Here is a 15,279-nt window from a genome sequence, read left to right on the forward strand (position 1 = left end):
ATTTATGTATTAAAAGAGTTGGCCTTGGGGGGGTTGCCTCTAGGTTTCCCCTGGCTTTGCTATTGTGTGATGATGTGGTCCTCCTTGTGGGCCTACATGTGATGCGTTTCAATGTGATGTGCAAACTGGAGGTACTTCTTCTCATCATCCAAGGGAGGCTGGTGGCTGTACTGATGTCATGAGAAAAGGGAGCCCATCCTGCAGAGTCTGGGGAGGGATTGTGGGGGAGGAAGATGTCATAAGCTTTGGGGACAGAGAAAAAAGACAGATGCTGTTAGTGTAAGTATAGGAACTGGAAGCAAGTGGGTCCAGCTCAGACTCAGCGGGCAGATCTAGGCAGAAAGCTGCTGGGCCCTGACACAGTGGAACTTAAGCCTGGAAAGATGGGAGGGAAGAAAGAAATCAGCAACTCAAAAGCATGCCCTGTCCTAGTGATGGCTTGGCTGGTCTATTATTTATGCCAAGACTGTCTTTTTGCGGAGCACAGGCTCCGGACGCGCAGGCTCAGCGGCCATGGCTCACGAGCCCAGCCGCTCTGCGGCACGTGGGATCTTCACGGACTGGGGCATGAACCCGTGTCCCCTGCATCGGCAGGCGGACTCTCAACCACTGTGCCACCAGGGAAGCCCCCAAGACTGTCTTTATATGTGTATGTGAGAGAGAGTGTAAGAGCCAGGGATAAATATTAATAGTTCACGTAAGTACAACTCAGCCTTTGCCTCATTGCTTCTGGGCTTATTTTATCCTCTTGTTTTCCTTGGAGAACCATGTTTCCTCTAGCCCTTGTTCAGGGAGGAAAGAGCTGAGTTCCTGGCACCAGAGTGGCCTCCTCCCACCGACAGTCATCTCAGCGAGCCGTCCTGTCCGTTTGCCTTGTCCTGTCAGGACACCATTGGTCCCTCTGGCAACTTGGGTGTTTTGTAAATACACATTCCCTTGCCTTTCCCTCCTGCTGAATCAGAAGCTGTTCTGAAGACTCAGCCAGAGCACCTAAGTCATGCTTGATCCTGAGTTTAGCCCAGTGCCTGACAGAGTGAGCTTGGAACAAGGGATTATTGTTGAATTAATCCTACTTGTTTTTTTTTTTTTGCGGTACACGGGCCTCTAACTGTTGTGGCCTCTCCCATTGTGGAGCACAGGCTCCGGATGCGCAGGCTCAGTGGCCATGGCTCACGGGCCCAACCGCTCTGTGGCATGTGGGATCTTCCCGGACAAGGGCACGAACCCGTGTCCCGTGCATCGGCAGGCGGACTCTCAACCAGTGTGCCACCAGGGAAGCCCAATCCTGCTTGTTGACTGCAAAAGGAAAAGCACTTTCGTGAGTTAAGGGTAGTGGTTACTGAAGCTCAGAGGTTTGCCTATGTCTGCCTGGAGAGGCCTCTTGTCTTAGCCACAGCTGCTGTCTCCTTGATTTAATGGTCAGAGCGTTATTAACGTGAAAGGGATTGGAACCTGGTAAAAGTTTGGTGACAGTGAAGTTCAGTTCCCCTTGTTTCCTTACTTCCTTAGTAGGCTGCTCAGAGCCAGAGCCCCTCCTGCCCAAGACCCTTCAGAAACAAGCCCTATGAACAGGGGCTGTGCCAGGGTGAGGCACTCTCTGTTTTGATTGTTTATATACCCAAAGCCCTGGAAGAGTAGGTTCTCAATACTGTTGAAGGAATGAGTCCAATTCTTTGTTTTGTCTAGGTGACATAGTCATTTTCCCATTCTGCATGAGTGCCCTTTTGTCAAACCTGAATGATGGGTGTGTGTGTGTGTGGGAGAGGGAGAGTGTGAAGGATGACTCAAAGTGAGAGTTGCTGGTCGAGCTCAGAAGAGCTCTCTGACTTCCAACTACCCAATCCAGCTGATTTGGTAGACTTTCTTGGCCGTTCTAAGTTCCACCCTTGACACTCTTGACTCCTGTTTCACCCAAGGGTACGAGAAGCACAAGATGATCCCAGGACATGTTTCCTTCCATAATACATGTTGAGCAGCAGGAGGCTTGGGTTGGGGAAGAAGGAAGAAATACCAGCCTCCATCTCGATTTTAGACCTTCTCTCTATGTACCCGCTAAACAACGAAGGGATTTATTTATTGTACAGACCCTCATTCAGGACCTCTGCTTACCCTTGCCCGACCTCTCTGTAGCACTTTGGATGTTTTTTGTTGCAAGTAATGAAATACCCAACTAAAAGTAGTTTATACAAAAAAAAGACATTTAATTATCTCACTTAAGAAGTTACAAGTAGGTGGTTCCAGTGGTTCAAGTTTGCCTTTTTGGAACTAGGTTTTTTGTTTTTAATTGTGGTAAAATATACATAACGTAAAATTTACCATTTTACCCATTTTAAAGTGTACGGTTTAGTGGTGTTAAGTACATTCACATTGTTGTACAATTGTCACCACTGTCCATCTCCAGAACCTTTTCATCATCCCAAACTGAATTATGTACCCATTAAACAATAACTCCCCATTTTCCCCTTTCCCCCCAGCCCCTAGTAAACACTATTTTATTTTCTGTCTCTATGAATGTCACTATTCTAGGTACTTCATATAAGTGGAATCATATAACATTTGTGTCTGGTTTATTTCACTTAGTATAATGTTTTCAAGGTTCATCCATGCTGTTGCATGTATCAGAATTTTATTCCCTTTTAAGACGGAATGATATTCCATTGTAGGGGTAGATCACAGTTTGTTTATCCATTCATCTGCTGATGGGTATTTGGGTTTGCTTTCACCTGTTGGCTACTGTGAATAATGCTGCTATGAACATTAGTGTACAAATATTTGTTTGAGTCTCTGCTTTCAGTTCTTTTGGGTGTACACCTAGAAGTAGAATTGCTGGATCATAAGGTAATTCTATGTTTAATTTTTTGATGAACCGTCACACTGTTTTCCACAGTGGCTACACCATCTTACATACCCACCATCAGTGCACAAGAGTTGTAGCTTCTCCGTATCTTTGCCAGTGCTTGGTATTTTCTTCTTTCTTTCATTCTTTTTTTTTTCTTTATAATTATCATCATAATATGTGTGAAGTGGTACCTCATTGTGGTTTTGATTTACATTTTCCTAATTATTAGTGATAAGCTCTTTGTTTATGTTCTTTGGAGAAATGTTTATTCTCTAATTCTTTTGCCTAGTTTTGAATTAGGTTGTTTGCTTGTTTGTTTGTGTTTTGCTGAGTTGTAGGAATTTTTTATAAGGATATTAACCCCTTATAGGGTATACGATGTCAAATGTTTTCTCCCATTCTGTGGTTTGCCTTTTCACTCTGTTGATAGTGTTCTTTGCTGCATAGAAGTTTTCAACTTTGATGCAGTCCAATTAAACTACTTTTTCTTTTGTTACCTGTGTTTTTGGTGTCATATCCAAGAAATCATTGCCAAATCCAATGACCTGAAGATTTCCCTCTGTGTTTTCTTCTAAGAGTTTTATAGTTTTAGCTCTAACGTTAGGTCTTTGATCTGTTTTGAGTTAATTTTTGTGTGTGGTGTAAGGTGAGGGTCCACTTTCATTCTGTGCATGTGGATATCTGATTTTCCCAGCACAATTTGGTGAAAGACTGTCATTTCCCCCATTGAATAGCCTTGGCACCCTTGTTGAAAATCGTTTAACTGTTTATGCTTAGGTTTATTCTGGGCTCTTTATTCTCAGGTTCTTTTTATTAAAAAATTAATTAATTTATTTATTTTTGGTGCATTGGGTCTTCGCTGCTGCTTGCGGGCTTTCTCTAGTTAGAGCAAGCGGGGGCTACTCTTCATTGCAGTGCGTGGGCTTCTCATTGCAGTGGCTTCTCTTGTTGTGGAGAACTGGCTCTAGATGCACGGGTTTCAGTAGTTGTGGCTTGCAGACTCTAGAGCGCAGGCTCAGTAGTTGTGGTGCATGGGCTTAGCTGCTCCGTGGCATGTGGGATCTTCCCGGACCAGGGCTTGAACCCGTGTCCCCTGCATTGGCAGGTGGATTCTTAACCACTGCGCCACCAGGGAAGTCCTCTCAGGTTCTTTATATCCTTTGGCTCCAACAGCTCGAGTGTGTTGGGCATACTTTTTGTCTCATTTCCACAAAGTGGCTGCCTTGGCACCACACAGCATATCCTATAACCATATTCAAAAGCAAGAACCAAAGGTATGTTTCCCTTTCTCTCTCTCTCTCTCTCACATCAGGAATACTTCCCAGGGGTTTCCTGGCCTCAGTAGACTTCGTAAGCAATGATGCACTGAAGCCAGTTCGTGTGTGCTTGTGAAAGCAGATTATTACATTTTCTAGATCTTGTGATCTCGTTGCTAAACACTGCCACCTTGAAATCGGTCATGGTGGGAGCATTTAGTTACACCACAGAACATGGTAAACGCTACAAATCAAGACTTTTTCCCCCAGGAAAGTGATTTACCAGCACACAATTTGCCTTTAATTCTTATTTATCAGAACCAGATGATATGGCCACTGCTGGCTTAAGGAAGTCTGAGAAAGTGAGTATCTGTCATTTTCAGCCTCTCTCAAGGGAGGTGGACTTCGTTAGCTGGCAAGGAAAGGGAGAGTTGGGGAAGCAACCAATGGTGTTTGACACTAATGTCTCCCAATGGTGGGAACTTTTTGTAATCACTTAAAAGAATATCTTCAAAGAATGCCAGAAGACAGAGTGCTGTGGTCTCAGTGGTAGGATGGACTGAGCTCTAGCAGTTGACATGGTAATTACGATAAGAGGTGGGGGCCAGGGCTTTCGAATCCATAGCTGGGGGCCTAGTAAGGATGCGGCCTCAGCAACTTCCTGTAACCACAATGGGGGGCTGCCTGGACACAAGGCTGTGAGCAGCCAGAGGACATGCGGCTTGGGGCGGATGCTGAAGGGAAGGGAGGAGCCCTGCGTGCGGTCTCAGAGGGTAGTAGAGGTGTTCCCTGAAGAAGAGCCAACGAAGGAAGGCCTGCCGTCCTTGGCCAAGAACTCCTTGCTGACCAGGCCATGGATGGCCATGATCCTGAGGAGTCCGTGGCGAAACTTCTGGCCAACGAAGACGTAGATGAGAGGATTGAGGCAGCTGTGGAGGAAGCCCAGGATCTCGGTGGCATCCAGGGCCCGGCCGATGTCATTGCGGCGCTCACAGGTCTCCGCGATCACCCGGACCCTCATGAGGGTGTCTGCAACCAGGACCAGGTTGTAGGGCAGCCAACAGAGCAGGAAGACGAGCACGACAGCAAAGATGACCCGCATGGCCCGGTGCTTCTGCCCCATGTGGGCCGCAAAGAGCGTGCGCAGGGTGAGTCCGTAGCAGATGAGCATGACCAGCAGGGGCAGCAGGAAGCCAAAGGTCTGGGGCAGGACCCGCATCACCATCCGCCACTTCGTTGTATTGGCACCCATGTCCTCGTAGCAGACTGGGCTGGAATAGGGTGGGTGGATGGCCCTTCGGAAGACGAAGATGGGCAGGGCCAGGATCAAGGACAGGACCCAGATGCCTAAACATATGAACCTGACCCAGTGCCGCTTCTGGGTCAGCATGCGTGTGGCATGGACAATGGCCAGGTAGCGGTCCACGCTGATGCAGGCCAGCAGTAGAATACCACTGTAGAAGTTGACTTCCTTCAGGAGTGAGACCACCTTGCACAGGGCTGTGCCAAAGATCCAGCCCTTTGCCTTGGAGGTGGCCCAGACAGGCAAGGTCAGGGCGAAGAGCAGGTCAGCCATGGCCAGGTTCAGCAGGTAGACATCGGTGACGGAGCGGCCCACCCGGCTGTATAAGATGACCAGCATCACCAGGGAGTTTCCCAGGAGGCTCAGCAGGAAGACCAGGGCATAGATGACGACCACGGCATACTTGTTGATAACCAGAGATTCCGGCTGGCATGGGGCAGAGTCTGGTAGAATAGAGGGCAGGTCAGTGTTGTAACTGTAATTACCAAAATCTTCGTCACTGTAGTTTTCCCAGTTAAATCCTTCCATATTTGAAGTAAACTTAATTTCTGGCCTAGAGAAGAGAGACGAGGGTTACCGCACAATACATCTCCCCAGATTCTAGTCTGTCTGCTCACAACATTTAGATAGGATTCTTTGTGTTAGCTTGTGTATTACATGGAAGTAACTTTCACTTCAAGGAATGGCCGGAGCACTAAGGTTTTGGAGACATATTTAGTAAAAAATGATACATTTCACAAAAAGTGTCTAGTTCCCTTCAACATCAGAGAGACGTTCTTATCACTTTCCATAACACTGCTATCACCCAAACCACTGTTGAAACGTCCCCTTGGATAATCCCTACAGAACATGTCTCGGATCCTCGGTGGTGGGCATCTCTGACTATTGAGGCTGATTTTAATGTCAGAAACATGAGGTACCACCCAGTTCTCAATCTGGGGGACTAAGCAGGCAATCCAATTGTGTTAGATCCCTAGGAAAAGATCATCAAGGCTTGACTATAAACCTAAGAGATGAGTCCCTTTGTCCAACTTTCTGAAAGGTGTTTTAAAAGAAGTGTTCTGGAAAAACAGTCTGAGTGATAGCAGCATGGAGTTTCAGGATGCTCGAGCTAAGAGAAAGTTGACTCCACTAGTACAGCCCAGCATTTTTCTGCTGAGATGCGTGGGGCCTGCTCTGGGCATACTGATGTAGTTTGAAAAAAATATATTAAAAATCATAAGCGGGTGGCTGACTGATTCTCCACATGGGTGGAAATGTAACAGATTATCTTGGGAGCTCTGAACAGGCATATTCTGCCATGTAGGGGTGAGCAGAGAAAGGCAGTATGTTCCCAGCCTAAGGAGGAGGGGCAGCAGGCAGCAGAGAAGGCAGGTGGAGACACACGATCCTTGTTTTGGTGGCTTTCGAGTCCTGCTGGGGACCCTTCCTGCCTTGCTAGTGAGTGCCTTCTTCCAGACCTGACTCTCCAGCACACCTAGCTAACCTCTGTGGGCTCTGCCCTTGTTATGGGGGTAGCAGAGAGCCTTCTTTTGGGGGAAGCTGCAGCCACCCTGAAAGATTAACCGAGTTTGCAAAGAGGAAGTAAAGTGACCAGCTACTGAATTAGCTTCCTTTTGAACCACAAAATATATCAGCATCATACCATTTCTTTATAACAAGATATGGCCATCCTGTTACCCTATGCCAGTCTGTAGCCCACCTCAACATGGAACCCAGTGTTAAAGTGAAGAACATAAAGTAAAAAGGCTCAGGACCTACCTCACACTCACTAGCATGATCATAATTTAAAAAGAAGGACTATGACGATGGTGATGAGGATGTGAAGAAGTTGAACCCCTCATACATTGCTGGTGGGAATGTAAAATGGCACAGTTGCTTTGGAAAACGGTTTGGCAGTTGTTAAGAAAGCTAAATGTAGAGTTACCATACGACCCCGTGATTCCACTCCTAGTGTACCCAAGAGAATAGAACACATACGTCTGCACAGAAACTTGTATGTGAATATTCTTAGCAGCATGCAGCGAAAAAGTGGAAGTAATCCAAATGTCCATCAGCTGATACACAGACAAGCACATTGTGGCATACACATACAAGGGAACGCTATTCGATCATAAAAATTAACGAAGGGCTTCCCTGGTGGCGCAGTGGTTGAGAGTCCGCCTGCTGATGTAGGGGACGCGGGTTTGTGCCCCAGTCCTGGAAGATCCCACATGCCGCGGAGCGGCTGGGCCCGTGAGCCATGGCCGCTGAGCCCGCGCGTCCGGAGCCTGTGCTCCGCAACGGGAGAGGCCACAGCAGTGAGAGGCCCACGTACCGGAAAAAAAAAAAAAAAAAAAAAATTAATGAAGTACTGATACAGGCTACAACATGGATAAACCTTGAAAACATTATTCTAAGTGAAAAAAGCCAGACAAAAAAGGCTTCATACTGTATGATTCCATGTATGTGAAATGTCCAGAAGAGGCAAATTGTTAGAGACAAAAAGTAGATTAGTAGTTGCCAGGGGCTGGGGGCGGGGGAGTGTTACTGAGTACAGGGTTTCTTTTTGGGGTGATGAAAGTGCTCTGGAATTAGACAGTGGCAATGATTATGTAGTTTTGTGAATATAGATCTTCCTCAACTTATGATGGGGTGATGTCCCAGTAAACCTATCATAAGTTGAAAATATCCTAAGTCGAAAATGCATTTAATACACCTAACCTACTGAACATCATCGAGTAGCCTAGCTTACCTTGTATGTGCTCAGAACACTTACATTAGCCTACAGTTGTGCAAAATCATCTAACACAAAACCTATTTTACAATAAAGTGTGGAATACCTCAAGTAATTTATTGAATACTATACTGAAAGTGAAAAATAGAATGGTTGCTTGTATGGGTAAAGAATGGCTGTAAGTGTATCGGTTGTTTATCCTCATGATTGCATGGCCGCTGCCCAGCATCATGAGAAAGTATCCTATTGTACATTGCTAGCCTGGGAAAAGATCAAAATTCAAAATTCGAAGTACAGCTTCTAGCTAAGGAGTATCACTTTTGCACCATCATAAAGTTGAAAAATTTTAAGTTGAACCATTGTAAATTGGGGACCATCTGTATACAAAACCCCACTGAATTGTATACTGTAAATTGGTGACTTTTTTTTCTAAAAATTTTTTTATTGAAGTATAGTTGATTTACAATGTTGTGTTAGTTTCAGGTGCACAGCAAAGTGACTCAGTTACACATACATATTACATTCTCCTTCAGATTCTTTTCCATTATAGGTTATCACAAGACACTGAATATAGTTCCCCATGCTATGCAATAGGTCCCTGTTGTTTATCCATTCTACACACAGTAGTGTGTATCCGTTAATCCCAAACTCCTAATCCATCCCTTTCCCCTCCATTTCCCCTTTGGTAACCATAAATTTGTTTTCAATGTCTGTGAGTCTCTTTCTGTTTTTTAAATAAGTTCATTTGTATCATTTTTTTAGATTCCACATATAAGTGATATCATGATATTTGTCTTTCTCTGTCTGACTTACTTCACTTAGTACGATAATTTCTAGGTCCATCCATGTTGCTGCAAATGACATTTTTTCATTCTTTTTTATGGATGAGTAGTATTCCTCTGTGTGTGTGTGTGTGTGTGTATGCACATAAAATGACTTTTATAGTATGTGAATTATATCTCAATTAAAAAAGATTAATCAAAGATATATAGGCTTGCAAAGGAAACACAAATATTAAAACAACAATATCATCATCATCATCAACAACAACAAAGGTCCTAGGAAGCTTTTCTCTTTAGCAGAAGAAACTGTTACTGTCAATCATACATAGCAAAAAAAAGCTAAGTGAGATTAGGGAAACTGGAGAAACAATGCCCCTTTTCCCTAGAGTGAGAGAATTCTTAGCCTTCACCTTCCTGAGAAGGTATTTCTCCCCTAAGTGATGGGAGCCAGATAAATTGCCTTCTCAGCACACGGGTACCACAGATAGAACAGATTAGATCAGTCTGTGAACCTAAACGATGTGATGATAAGGACGGGGCCCAGTCTGGCCAGGAGGCAGGGACGGTAGTGAGAGAGGTGGATAGTACAGCTGGCTCAGCCAGTGGTGCTGACAAAACCTGCGTGAAATCACTGACTCTGCAGCCCCAAGGTCAAGAGCAAGTTTGCTCAGAAGCCCAGGGTAATGTCTAATGAAGTCACAAGGTGGGTCACTTCTGGGAGCAGATGATCAGAGATGTTCTTAAGGGAACCCATGACCCAAGAGAAGACCACCTTTGCGAGTGGTTACAGAGCATGATGAGTGCAGAGAGCTTGTGCCCTTAGAGAGGAGAACCCCTCATTTACAAGCATTGGCCGCGAGAAGGCAGAGCTGCGGCAGCCGCAGAAGCTGCCTCTCAGAAGAAGCAGCAACAGCGAAGCATGTTTCACAGACAAGTCCTCATTCTGGATAATCCAGCGCTCGGCTGTGCCGGAGCTGGGCTGGAGGTGTGCGGGCGAACTCCCGCTCCCAGACGTGAAGGCTCAGCTTCAGGGTGCAGAGGGAGACCATGCAAGTTAGGACAGAAGGTAGAGAACTCAGAAACGGGAACCAGGCCAGGGCAATGACCTCCAGCCACTGGAGGGTGAGGGAGGGGAATGTTTCGTTGTTGTTTGTTTGGTTTTTAATTTACCAGTCTCTGGTGAGGATGTTTTGACGTTAAAGGGAGAAACTAAGGGAAGGGAGATACACATCTGAGACCCACTTTGTGCCTCACAGGTACATGGTCTCGTTCGGCAGTTATAAATAGACAGTCACAGCAAGGCTCAGAAACCAGCCTGTGGTCACAGAGTCCCTTAGTGCCGCAGCCCGGATTCCAACTAGGTGTGAATGGCTTCACACGCTATTTTCAGTCTACAGATCTACTTCTCACAAAAAAAAAAAAAATCACAGCTCATGTAACAAATATAGCTGTAAGCTAAGTTCTTGAGATATCATGAAGTTAACCTGGCTCTGGCTCGCTCCCACTGTTTGATGTTTTGTGCATTGCTTTCTTTGCTACTCCTTAGGTCCAGAACGAGAGAAACAGCCCTTACAGGAATCAGAAACCAAATGCCCTTGAACTGACTGGCCCCTGCTGACCACCCAGTCATGTTCTCGGTAACCGAGCAGGAGATCCCCTCAGTGAATGAAACTCCCAGCCCCTTAGTGACTCATGATAGTTCAAAAACTCATGGAAAGGATGATTCTAATTTACTTCATGAAAATGCTACATTGACAAAAGCCCAAACATTTAAGGCAATCTTTTTAACAACGGCAACACAATAATAACAACAACAAATTCAAGGTTATTTGTGTACAATTCCAGTGTCCTTTCTCTCTAGAAATATAATCCACATATATTTACATTTAATATAGGGGAAGAGGGCCTCAGTAGTATCTGGATCTTCCTCAGACCCAATCCTAGCCAAGGCAGGGAGAGCCGGCTGGGTCCGTAAGAGAAGGCGGTGGGCAGCCAGTTGCCCTAGGTGCTTGTTGGACAGAGGTGTAGGGAAGAGGGGCAGAACCTCTCCCTTTGGGGATAGGGAGGCCTAGAGAAAGAATGGAGAGACTGAGGAGTGTGGGGATAAATGGAGGGGATAAATGGAGGCTGGGTGTCAAGGGGGGACAGAGGACAGAGACATTCTGGAAGGGTGTTCCAAGACTTACCAGGATTCTGGGCTTGTCACCTGTGGGACACCTCCAGGAATGCAGATGTGCCTGACACAAAGGGCGGCGGTGGTGAGAACACAGTGGAGGAAGTGAGTGGTGGATTAGATTGCTCAACTCTGGGGTGGAGCCCCTGAGGGTGTGGGATGCCTTTGATAGCTTGAATAATTAATTCCCAGGTCAACTCTTTGATAACTAGTAGTCATTTTATTAACTGGCAGAGTTCACACTGGGAAGGGGCCTGTGGGGTTTTCTAGCCAATCTTTCCATTTCACAGATGAGGAAACTGAGGCCCACCCAAAGGAAGTAGTTGGCCCAGGACGGCACGGATTTCTCTTATCTTTGCCCTGAGCTCAGCAGCCCCTGGCTCTTTCAGCCACCCTGTCTGACTCTCCCCACAATCCAGCTGTCTCGGGCACCCCACGCTTACAACCCAGCAGCACTACTGCTCTTAAACATCTTTCCCATCTCAAAGGGGAACAGCTCTTTAAGGCAACAGAAACGGAACTAGCTTCTGGTGCATCTGGTGGCTTTCTTCCCTGGACTTAATGCCTCTTGTCTCCACCCCATTCACCCTGGGCATCCTTAAAGCCTCACAGATTCCTTCTCCATGCCACACCCCTTTGAGAACTCCCATCCCCAAATGGGGGCCCGGTTCCACCTCACCTGGTCTTTCACCTCCCTCCCCAACCATCTGCTCTGACCGCATGCCTCTCTTAGGGCATTGCTATTTTTTCTTAGCTTGTCCACTTGGAATTGGATCTGCAGTAGCTACTACCTTTGGAACCAAGACCATCTAATTTGGAAAGAAAGCCATTTGGTAAAAGTTAAAATCCCACCCAAGTTCAAATACATTTTTGAAAACAGTGTTGAGTGACACCAAGAATATATTTTGTCACATTTGCTGTTGATAATAATTGAAAGGATAAATCCAGGCACAGCAGTGAACACTAATTCACTGCTCCCTCCTAAGCCCCCACCCCAGTGATTGATGCCTCAGTCCCCTCCACTACTCCTTACCCTGACCTGTTGCTCCACGCATCCCAGGGCCCACACAGTGCTCAAAGCCTGTGGCAAACTCATCTAAGCTGCCTACCCCTAGGAAAGAGCCTTTGAGTCTAGCTATTTAGCAAACGTTCTTTGTCACCTTTCTCTTTTCCATTGTGGAGAACACAGTGACTCCTTGCCAGGTGATGCTAAACCCAGGCAAAGGCCCAGGACACACAGAGAGAGGCCATGAGAACAGCAGTTAAGAACTCTGCTAGCCTAGCAACTCTGGGCAAGCGACTTTTCCTTTCTGAGTCTCCGTTTACTCATCTGTAAAATGAGGCCAATGATAGAATCTAACTAACTGGGTTGTGCTGAGGATGAAACGGGGGATTACCTGTAAAGCCCTTAAGACACATATAAAGCACGATGTTAGCATTTATTGTTGTGATTATTATTACTGAAATAGTTAATTAACTAATAGCATGGGTTCTCTCACACTACATCCCCAAGCAAGAGAAAGCATCGGGTCTGCTTTCGGGGCTGACTTCCAGGTACATCTTAATTTGCTTTAACCTGACTAGCAATAGTCACATGAGCTCTAACGTTGAGTGCCTGCTAAGGCCTAGCTTCCAGGGAAAGTGCTTTGCAGAATCTGTATCATTTAATCCTCACAACAACCCCATGGAGTGTGCACTTTCTGAATGAGGAAACTAAGACTCCGGAGTTAGGCAACTTACCTAGCGTGACGCAGATGAACTGACTTTTAAGCAGTTTTTGAGACTTTTTTTTTTTTAATCTGACTTCAAATCTGCTATTGTGTCCACTGCTGTGTGGGGCTGAGCTCCACTAAGTACCTCTCTGTCCCAGACAACTGGGTGTGCAAAGGACAGCCCAGATTTGACATTTCCTAACCATCCTACTTCTTGATTTTCATTAGATCGATTTCATTTCCACTGAGCCCACAGCAGGCCTACCAATGGTGGGGTGAATACAGAACCGGCATCCAGTCCTGGTTCTGCTGTTAATGGTCAGGGTGAGCTTGGGCAGGTCATTTCTCTCTGTGCCTCAATGTGGTCCCCTGGAAAATGAGATTAGCCACATGTGGCTACTTAAATTTAATATGTTTGTAAATGCACTTCATATTTATATTTAAATGGCATTATACTGTGCACTTAAAAAAATTTATTTATTTTTGGCTGCGTTGGGTCTTCGTTGCTGCACGCAGGCTTTCTCTAGTTGTGGCTAGCGGAGGCTACTCTTCGTTGTTGTGTGCAGGCTTCTCAATGTGATGGCTTCTCTTGTTGCAGAGCTCAGGCTCTAGGCACGTGAGCTTCAGTAGTTGTGGCATGCAGGCTCAGTAGTTGTGGCACACGGGCTTAGTTGCTCTGCAGCATGTGGGATCTTCCTGGACCAGGGCTCGAACCCGTGTCCCCTGCATTGGCAGGCAGATTCTTAACCACTGCACCACCACGCAAGTCCCTTAAATTTAAATTGATTAAAATAAAATAAAAATTTAGTTTCTCATTTTAAGTGCTCAATAGCTACATGTGACTAGTGGCTACCATATTGGACAGTGCAGATACAGGACATTTCCATTACTGTAGAAAGTTCATTTGTACCGTGCTGTCTTGGTGCAGACTTATTTTGTTCCTGCAATTTACCACCTCAGTTCTCAGGGGACTCAAAGGAGGAGACTGAAGTTTCCAAATTCCTTCTATCAGAAATAGTCCCCAGCAGCCCGAAGACCGAACTGCTCACCTACCTGTTGTTGCTGCTACAGCTGCTGTGTTATTGGAGTGGCCACTGATGCCTCCTCTGTGACTCAGGGCTTGAGCGCTGTCACACCTGTTGGACAGGAAAAAAGCAAAGCAGCCTTTACGTGGAAAGTTCTGACCCAGGGCTGCTGAGGGGGAAATCCAGGAGGCCCACCAGGGGAGGTATTCCTGCAGAGGAGCAACGAGGTCTGTTCTGGGACTCTGACTGAAGGCCAAGCCTCCTCCTGGCAATTGTGTAATGAGAGCTGGGAATTTTCATACCTTCTTGTCTAATGGCTTCTGCAAGAGTCTGCCAGTCTGAAGGTGGAGGTTTACCTAGTCTACCTCTGTCTCGTTTTCAACGTACACTTCCTTCTTTACAAGGGAGATGCAGGCAACCCCAGCCCCCAGCTGACACGTAAGCCTGAATTTGTGTGTACACTTTCTTCCTTCCTTCTAGGAGCAGCGTGAGAAGTATCCTCCCTTCTCTTTCGGTCCTGCACCTGGCTGTGGGACCCCACTGCACCTCACGTCCTTGAAGGTCGTGCCTTGTGCACCCTCTGCTTCTCAACCACCTCTTTACCTGAACTTGCATATGTCTTTCTCTCCCTCCCTCTGTTCTAGAACTCCTTTAGCGACTACTCCCCCTGGGCCCTCCATTTCACAGGCAAGCTTCTTGAAAAAGCAGTGAGCAGTTGCCTTTTCCACTTTGCCAACTTCTTGTTCCCTGTTCAACCCACTGCAACCAGCTTCCTGCCCACTGTACTGAGGAAACAGCTTTTGCCAATGTTCCCAGTGACCTAGGGTTGCTAAATCCAGTAAACTCTTTTCTTAAATAAAGCTGTTTTAATATTATAAAAATAAACTGTGCGTATTGTAAAGAAAGCAGGTGGTAAAAAGCATATAAATTAAAATGTGATTCTCTTCCATCCTTCTGTTCACCTGTATCTTGTGAATATTTTTCCAGACTTCCCCCATGCACATACAAACATGTTTTTTCCTTCTTTAATAAAATACTATTTAACTAGTTATATTGTTCTGCACTTTAACAATGTATCATGTACCTATTTCACATCAGTACATATAGATCCATCTTACTCTTTTCAGTGATGACATAATGGCCCATGGCAAGGACATAACCTGACTTATTTGATAAGTACCTTATAGATGAATATTTAGGTTCTCACTATGAACATTTTTGGATATTGGTCTTTGGAAACTTGTACGAGTGTTTCAGTAGCTTAAGTATAATTTTGCTGGGTCATAACTGTGCATGTTGATATGTTGATAAATACTACTCATTGCACTTCAAAAAGACTGTTGCAGTGTATTCTCCTATTACCAGTTTATGAAAGGGCCTGTTACCCTGTCTACTCATACTGTCTCATACTTGTCAATCATGGTAAAATACCTTCTCCCAGCCTGCAGTATGCTTTTTAACTGTATTTACGGT

At 45.6% G+C, this 15,279-nt stretch overlaps 1 protein-coding gene and 1 long non-coding RNA gene across 3 annotated transcripts; both read right to left on the minus strand.

Moving 5' to 3' along the window:
* Positions 1 to 2,186: 2,186 nt before the first annotated feature.
* On the minus strand, positions 2,187 to 11,138 carry LOC115849895 (C-X-C chemokine receptor type 2). 2 transcript variants are annotated; one of them, XM_070045847.1, is made up of 2 exons: positions 11,083 to 11,138; positions 2,187 to 5,841 (listed from the first exon to the last, which is right to left on the minus strand). In XM_070045847.1, exon 2 carries the CDS (start codon positions 5,735 to 5,737, stop codon positions 4,862 to 4,864), a length of 876 nt encoding a protein of 291 aa, XP_069901948.1. In that variant the 5' UTR covers positions 5,738 to 5,841; positions 11,083 to 11,138; the 3' UTR covers positions 2,187 to 4,861. The 2 variants fall into 2 exon arrangements, with proteins under 2 accessions (XP_069901948.1, XP_030707465.1); XM_030851605.3 differs by lacking the exon at positions 11,083 to 11,138 and having other exon boundaries at positions 2,187 to 5,936.
* A 2,170-nt stretch (positions 11,139 to 13,308) lies between these two features.
* Positions 13,309 to 14,172, minus strand: LOC138842762 (uncharacterized). The gene is made up of 3 exons (XR_011377597.1): positions 14,109 to 14,172; positions 13,835 to 13,917; positions 13,309 to 13,551 (listed from the first exon to the last, which is right to left on the minus strand). It is a non-coding gene; the product is annotated as an uncharacterized lncRNA (long non-coding RNA).
* Positions 14,173 to 15,279: the final 1,107 nt, after the last annotated feature.

Source organism: Globicephala melas, chromosome 7, assembly GCF_963455315.2.
Source record: "Globicephala melas chromosome 7, mGloMel1.2, whole genome shotgun sequence".
In the NCBI taxonomy this organism is placed as follows: Eukaryota; Metazoa; Chordata; class Mammalia; order Artiodactyla; family Delphinidae; genus Globicephala; species Globicephala melas.

What these genes read in the sequence shown, in the direction of transcription:
- LOC115849895 (XM_030851605.3), bottom strand. Translation starts at nt 5,926, where the DNA reads ATGGAAGGATTTAACTGGGAAAACTACAGTGACGAAGATTTTGGTAAT.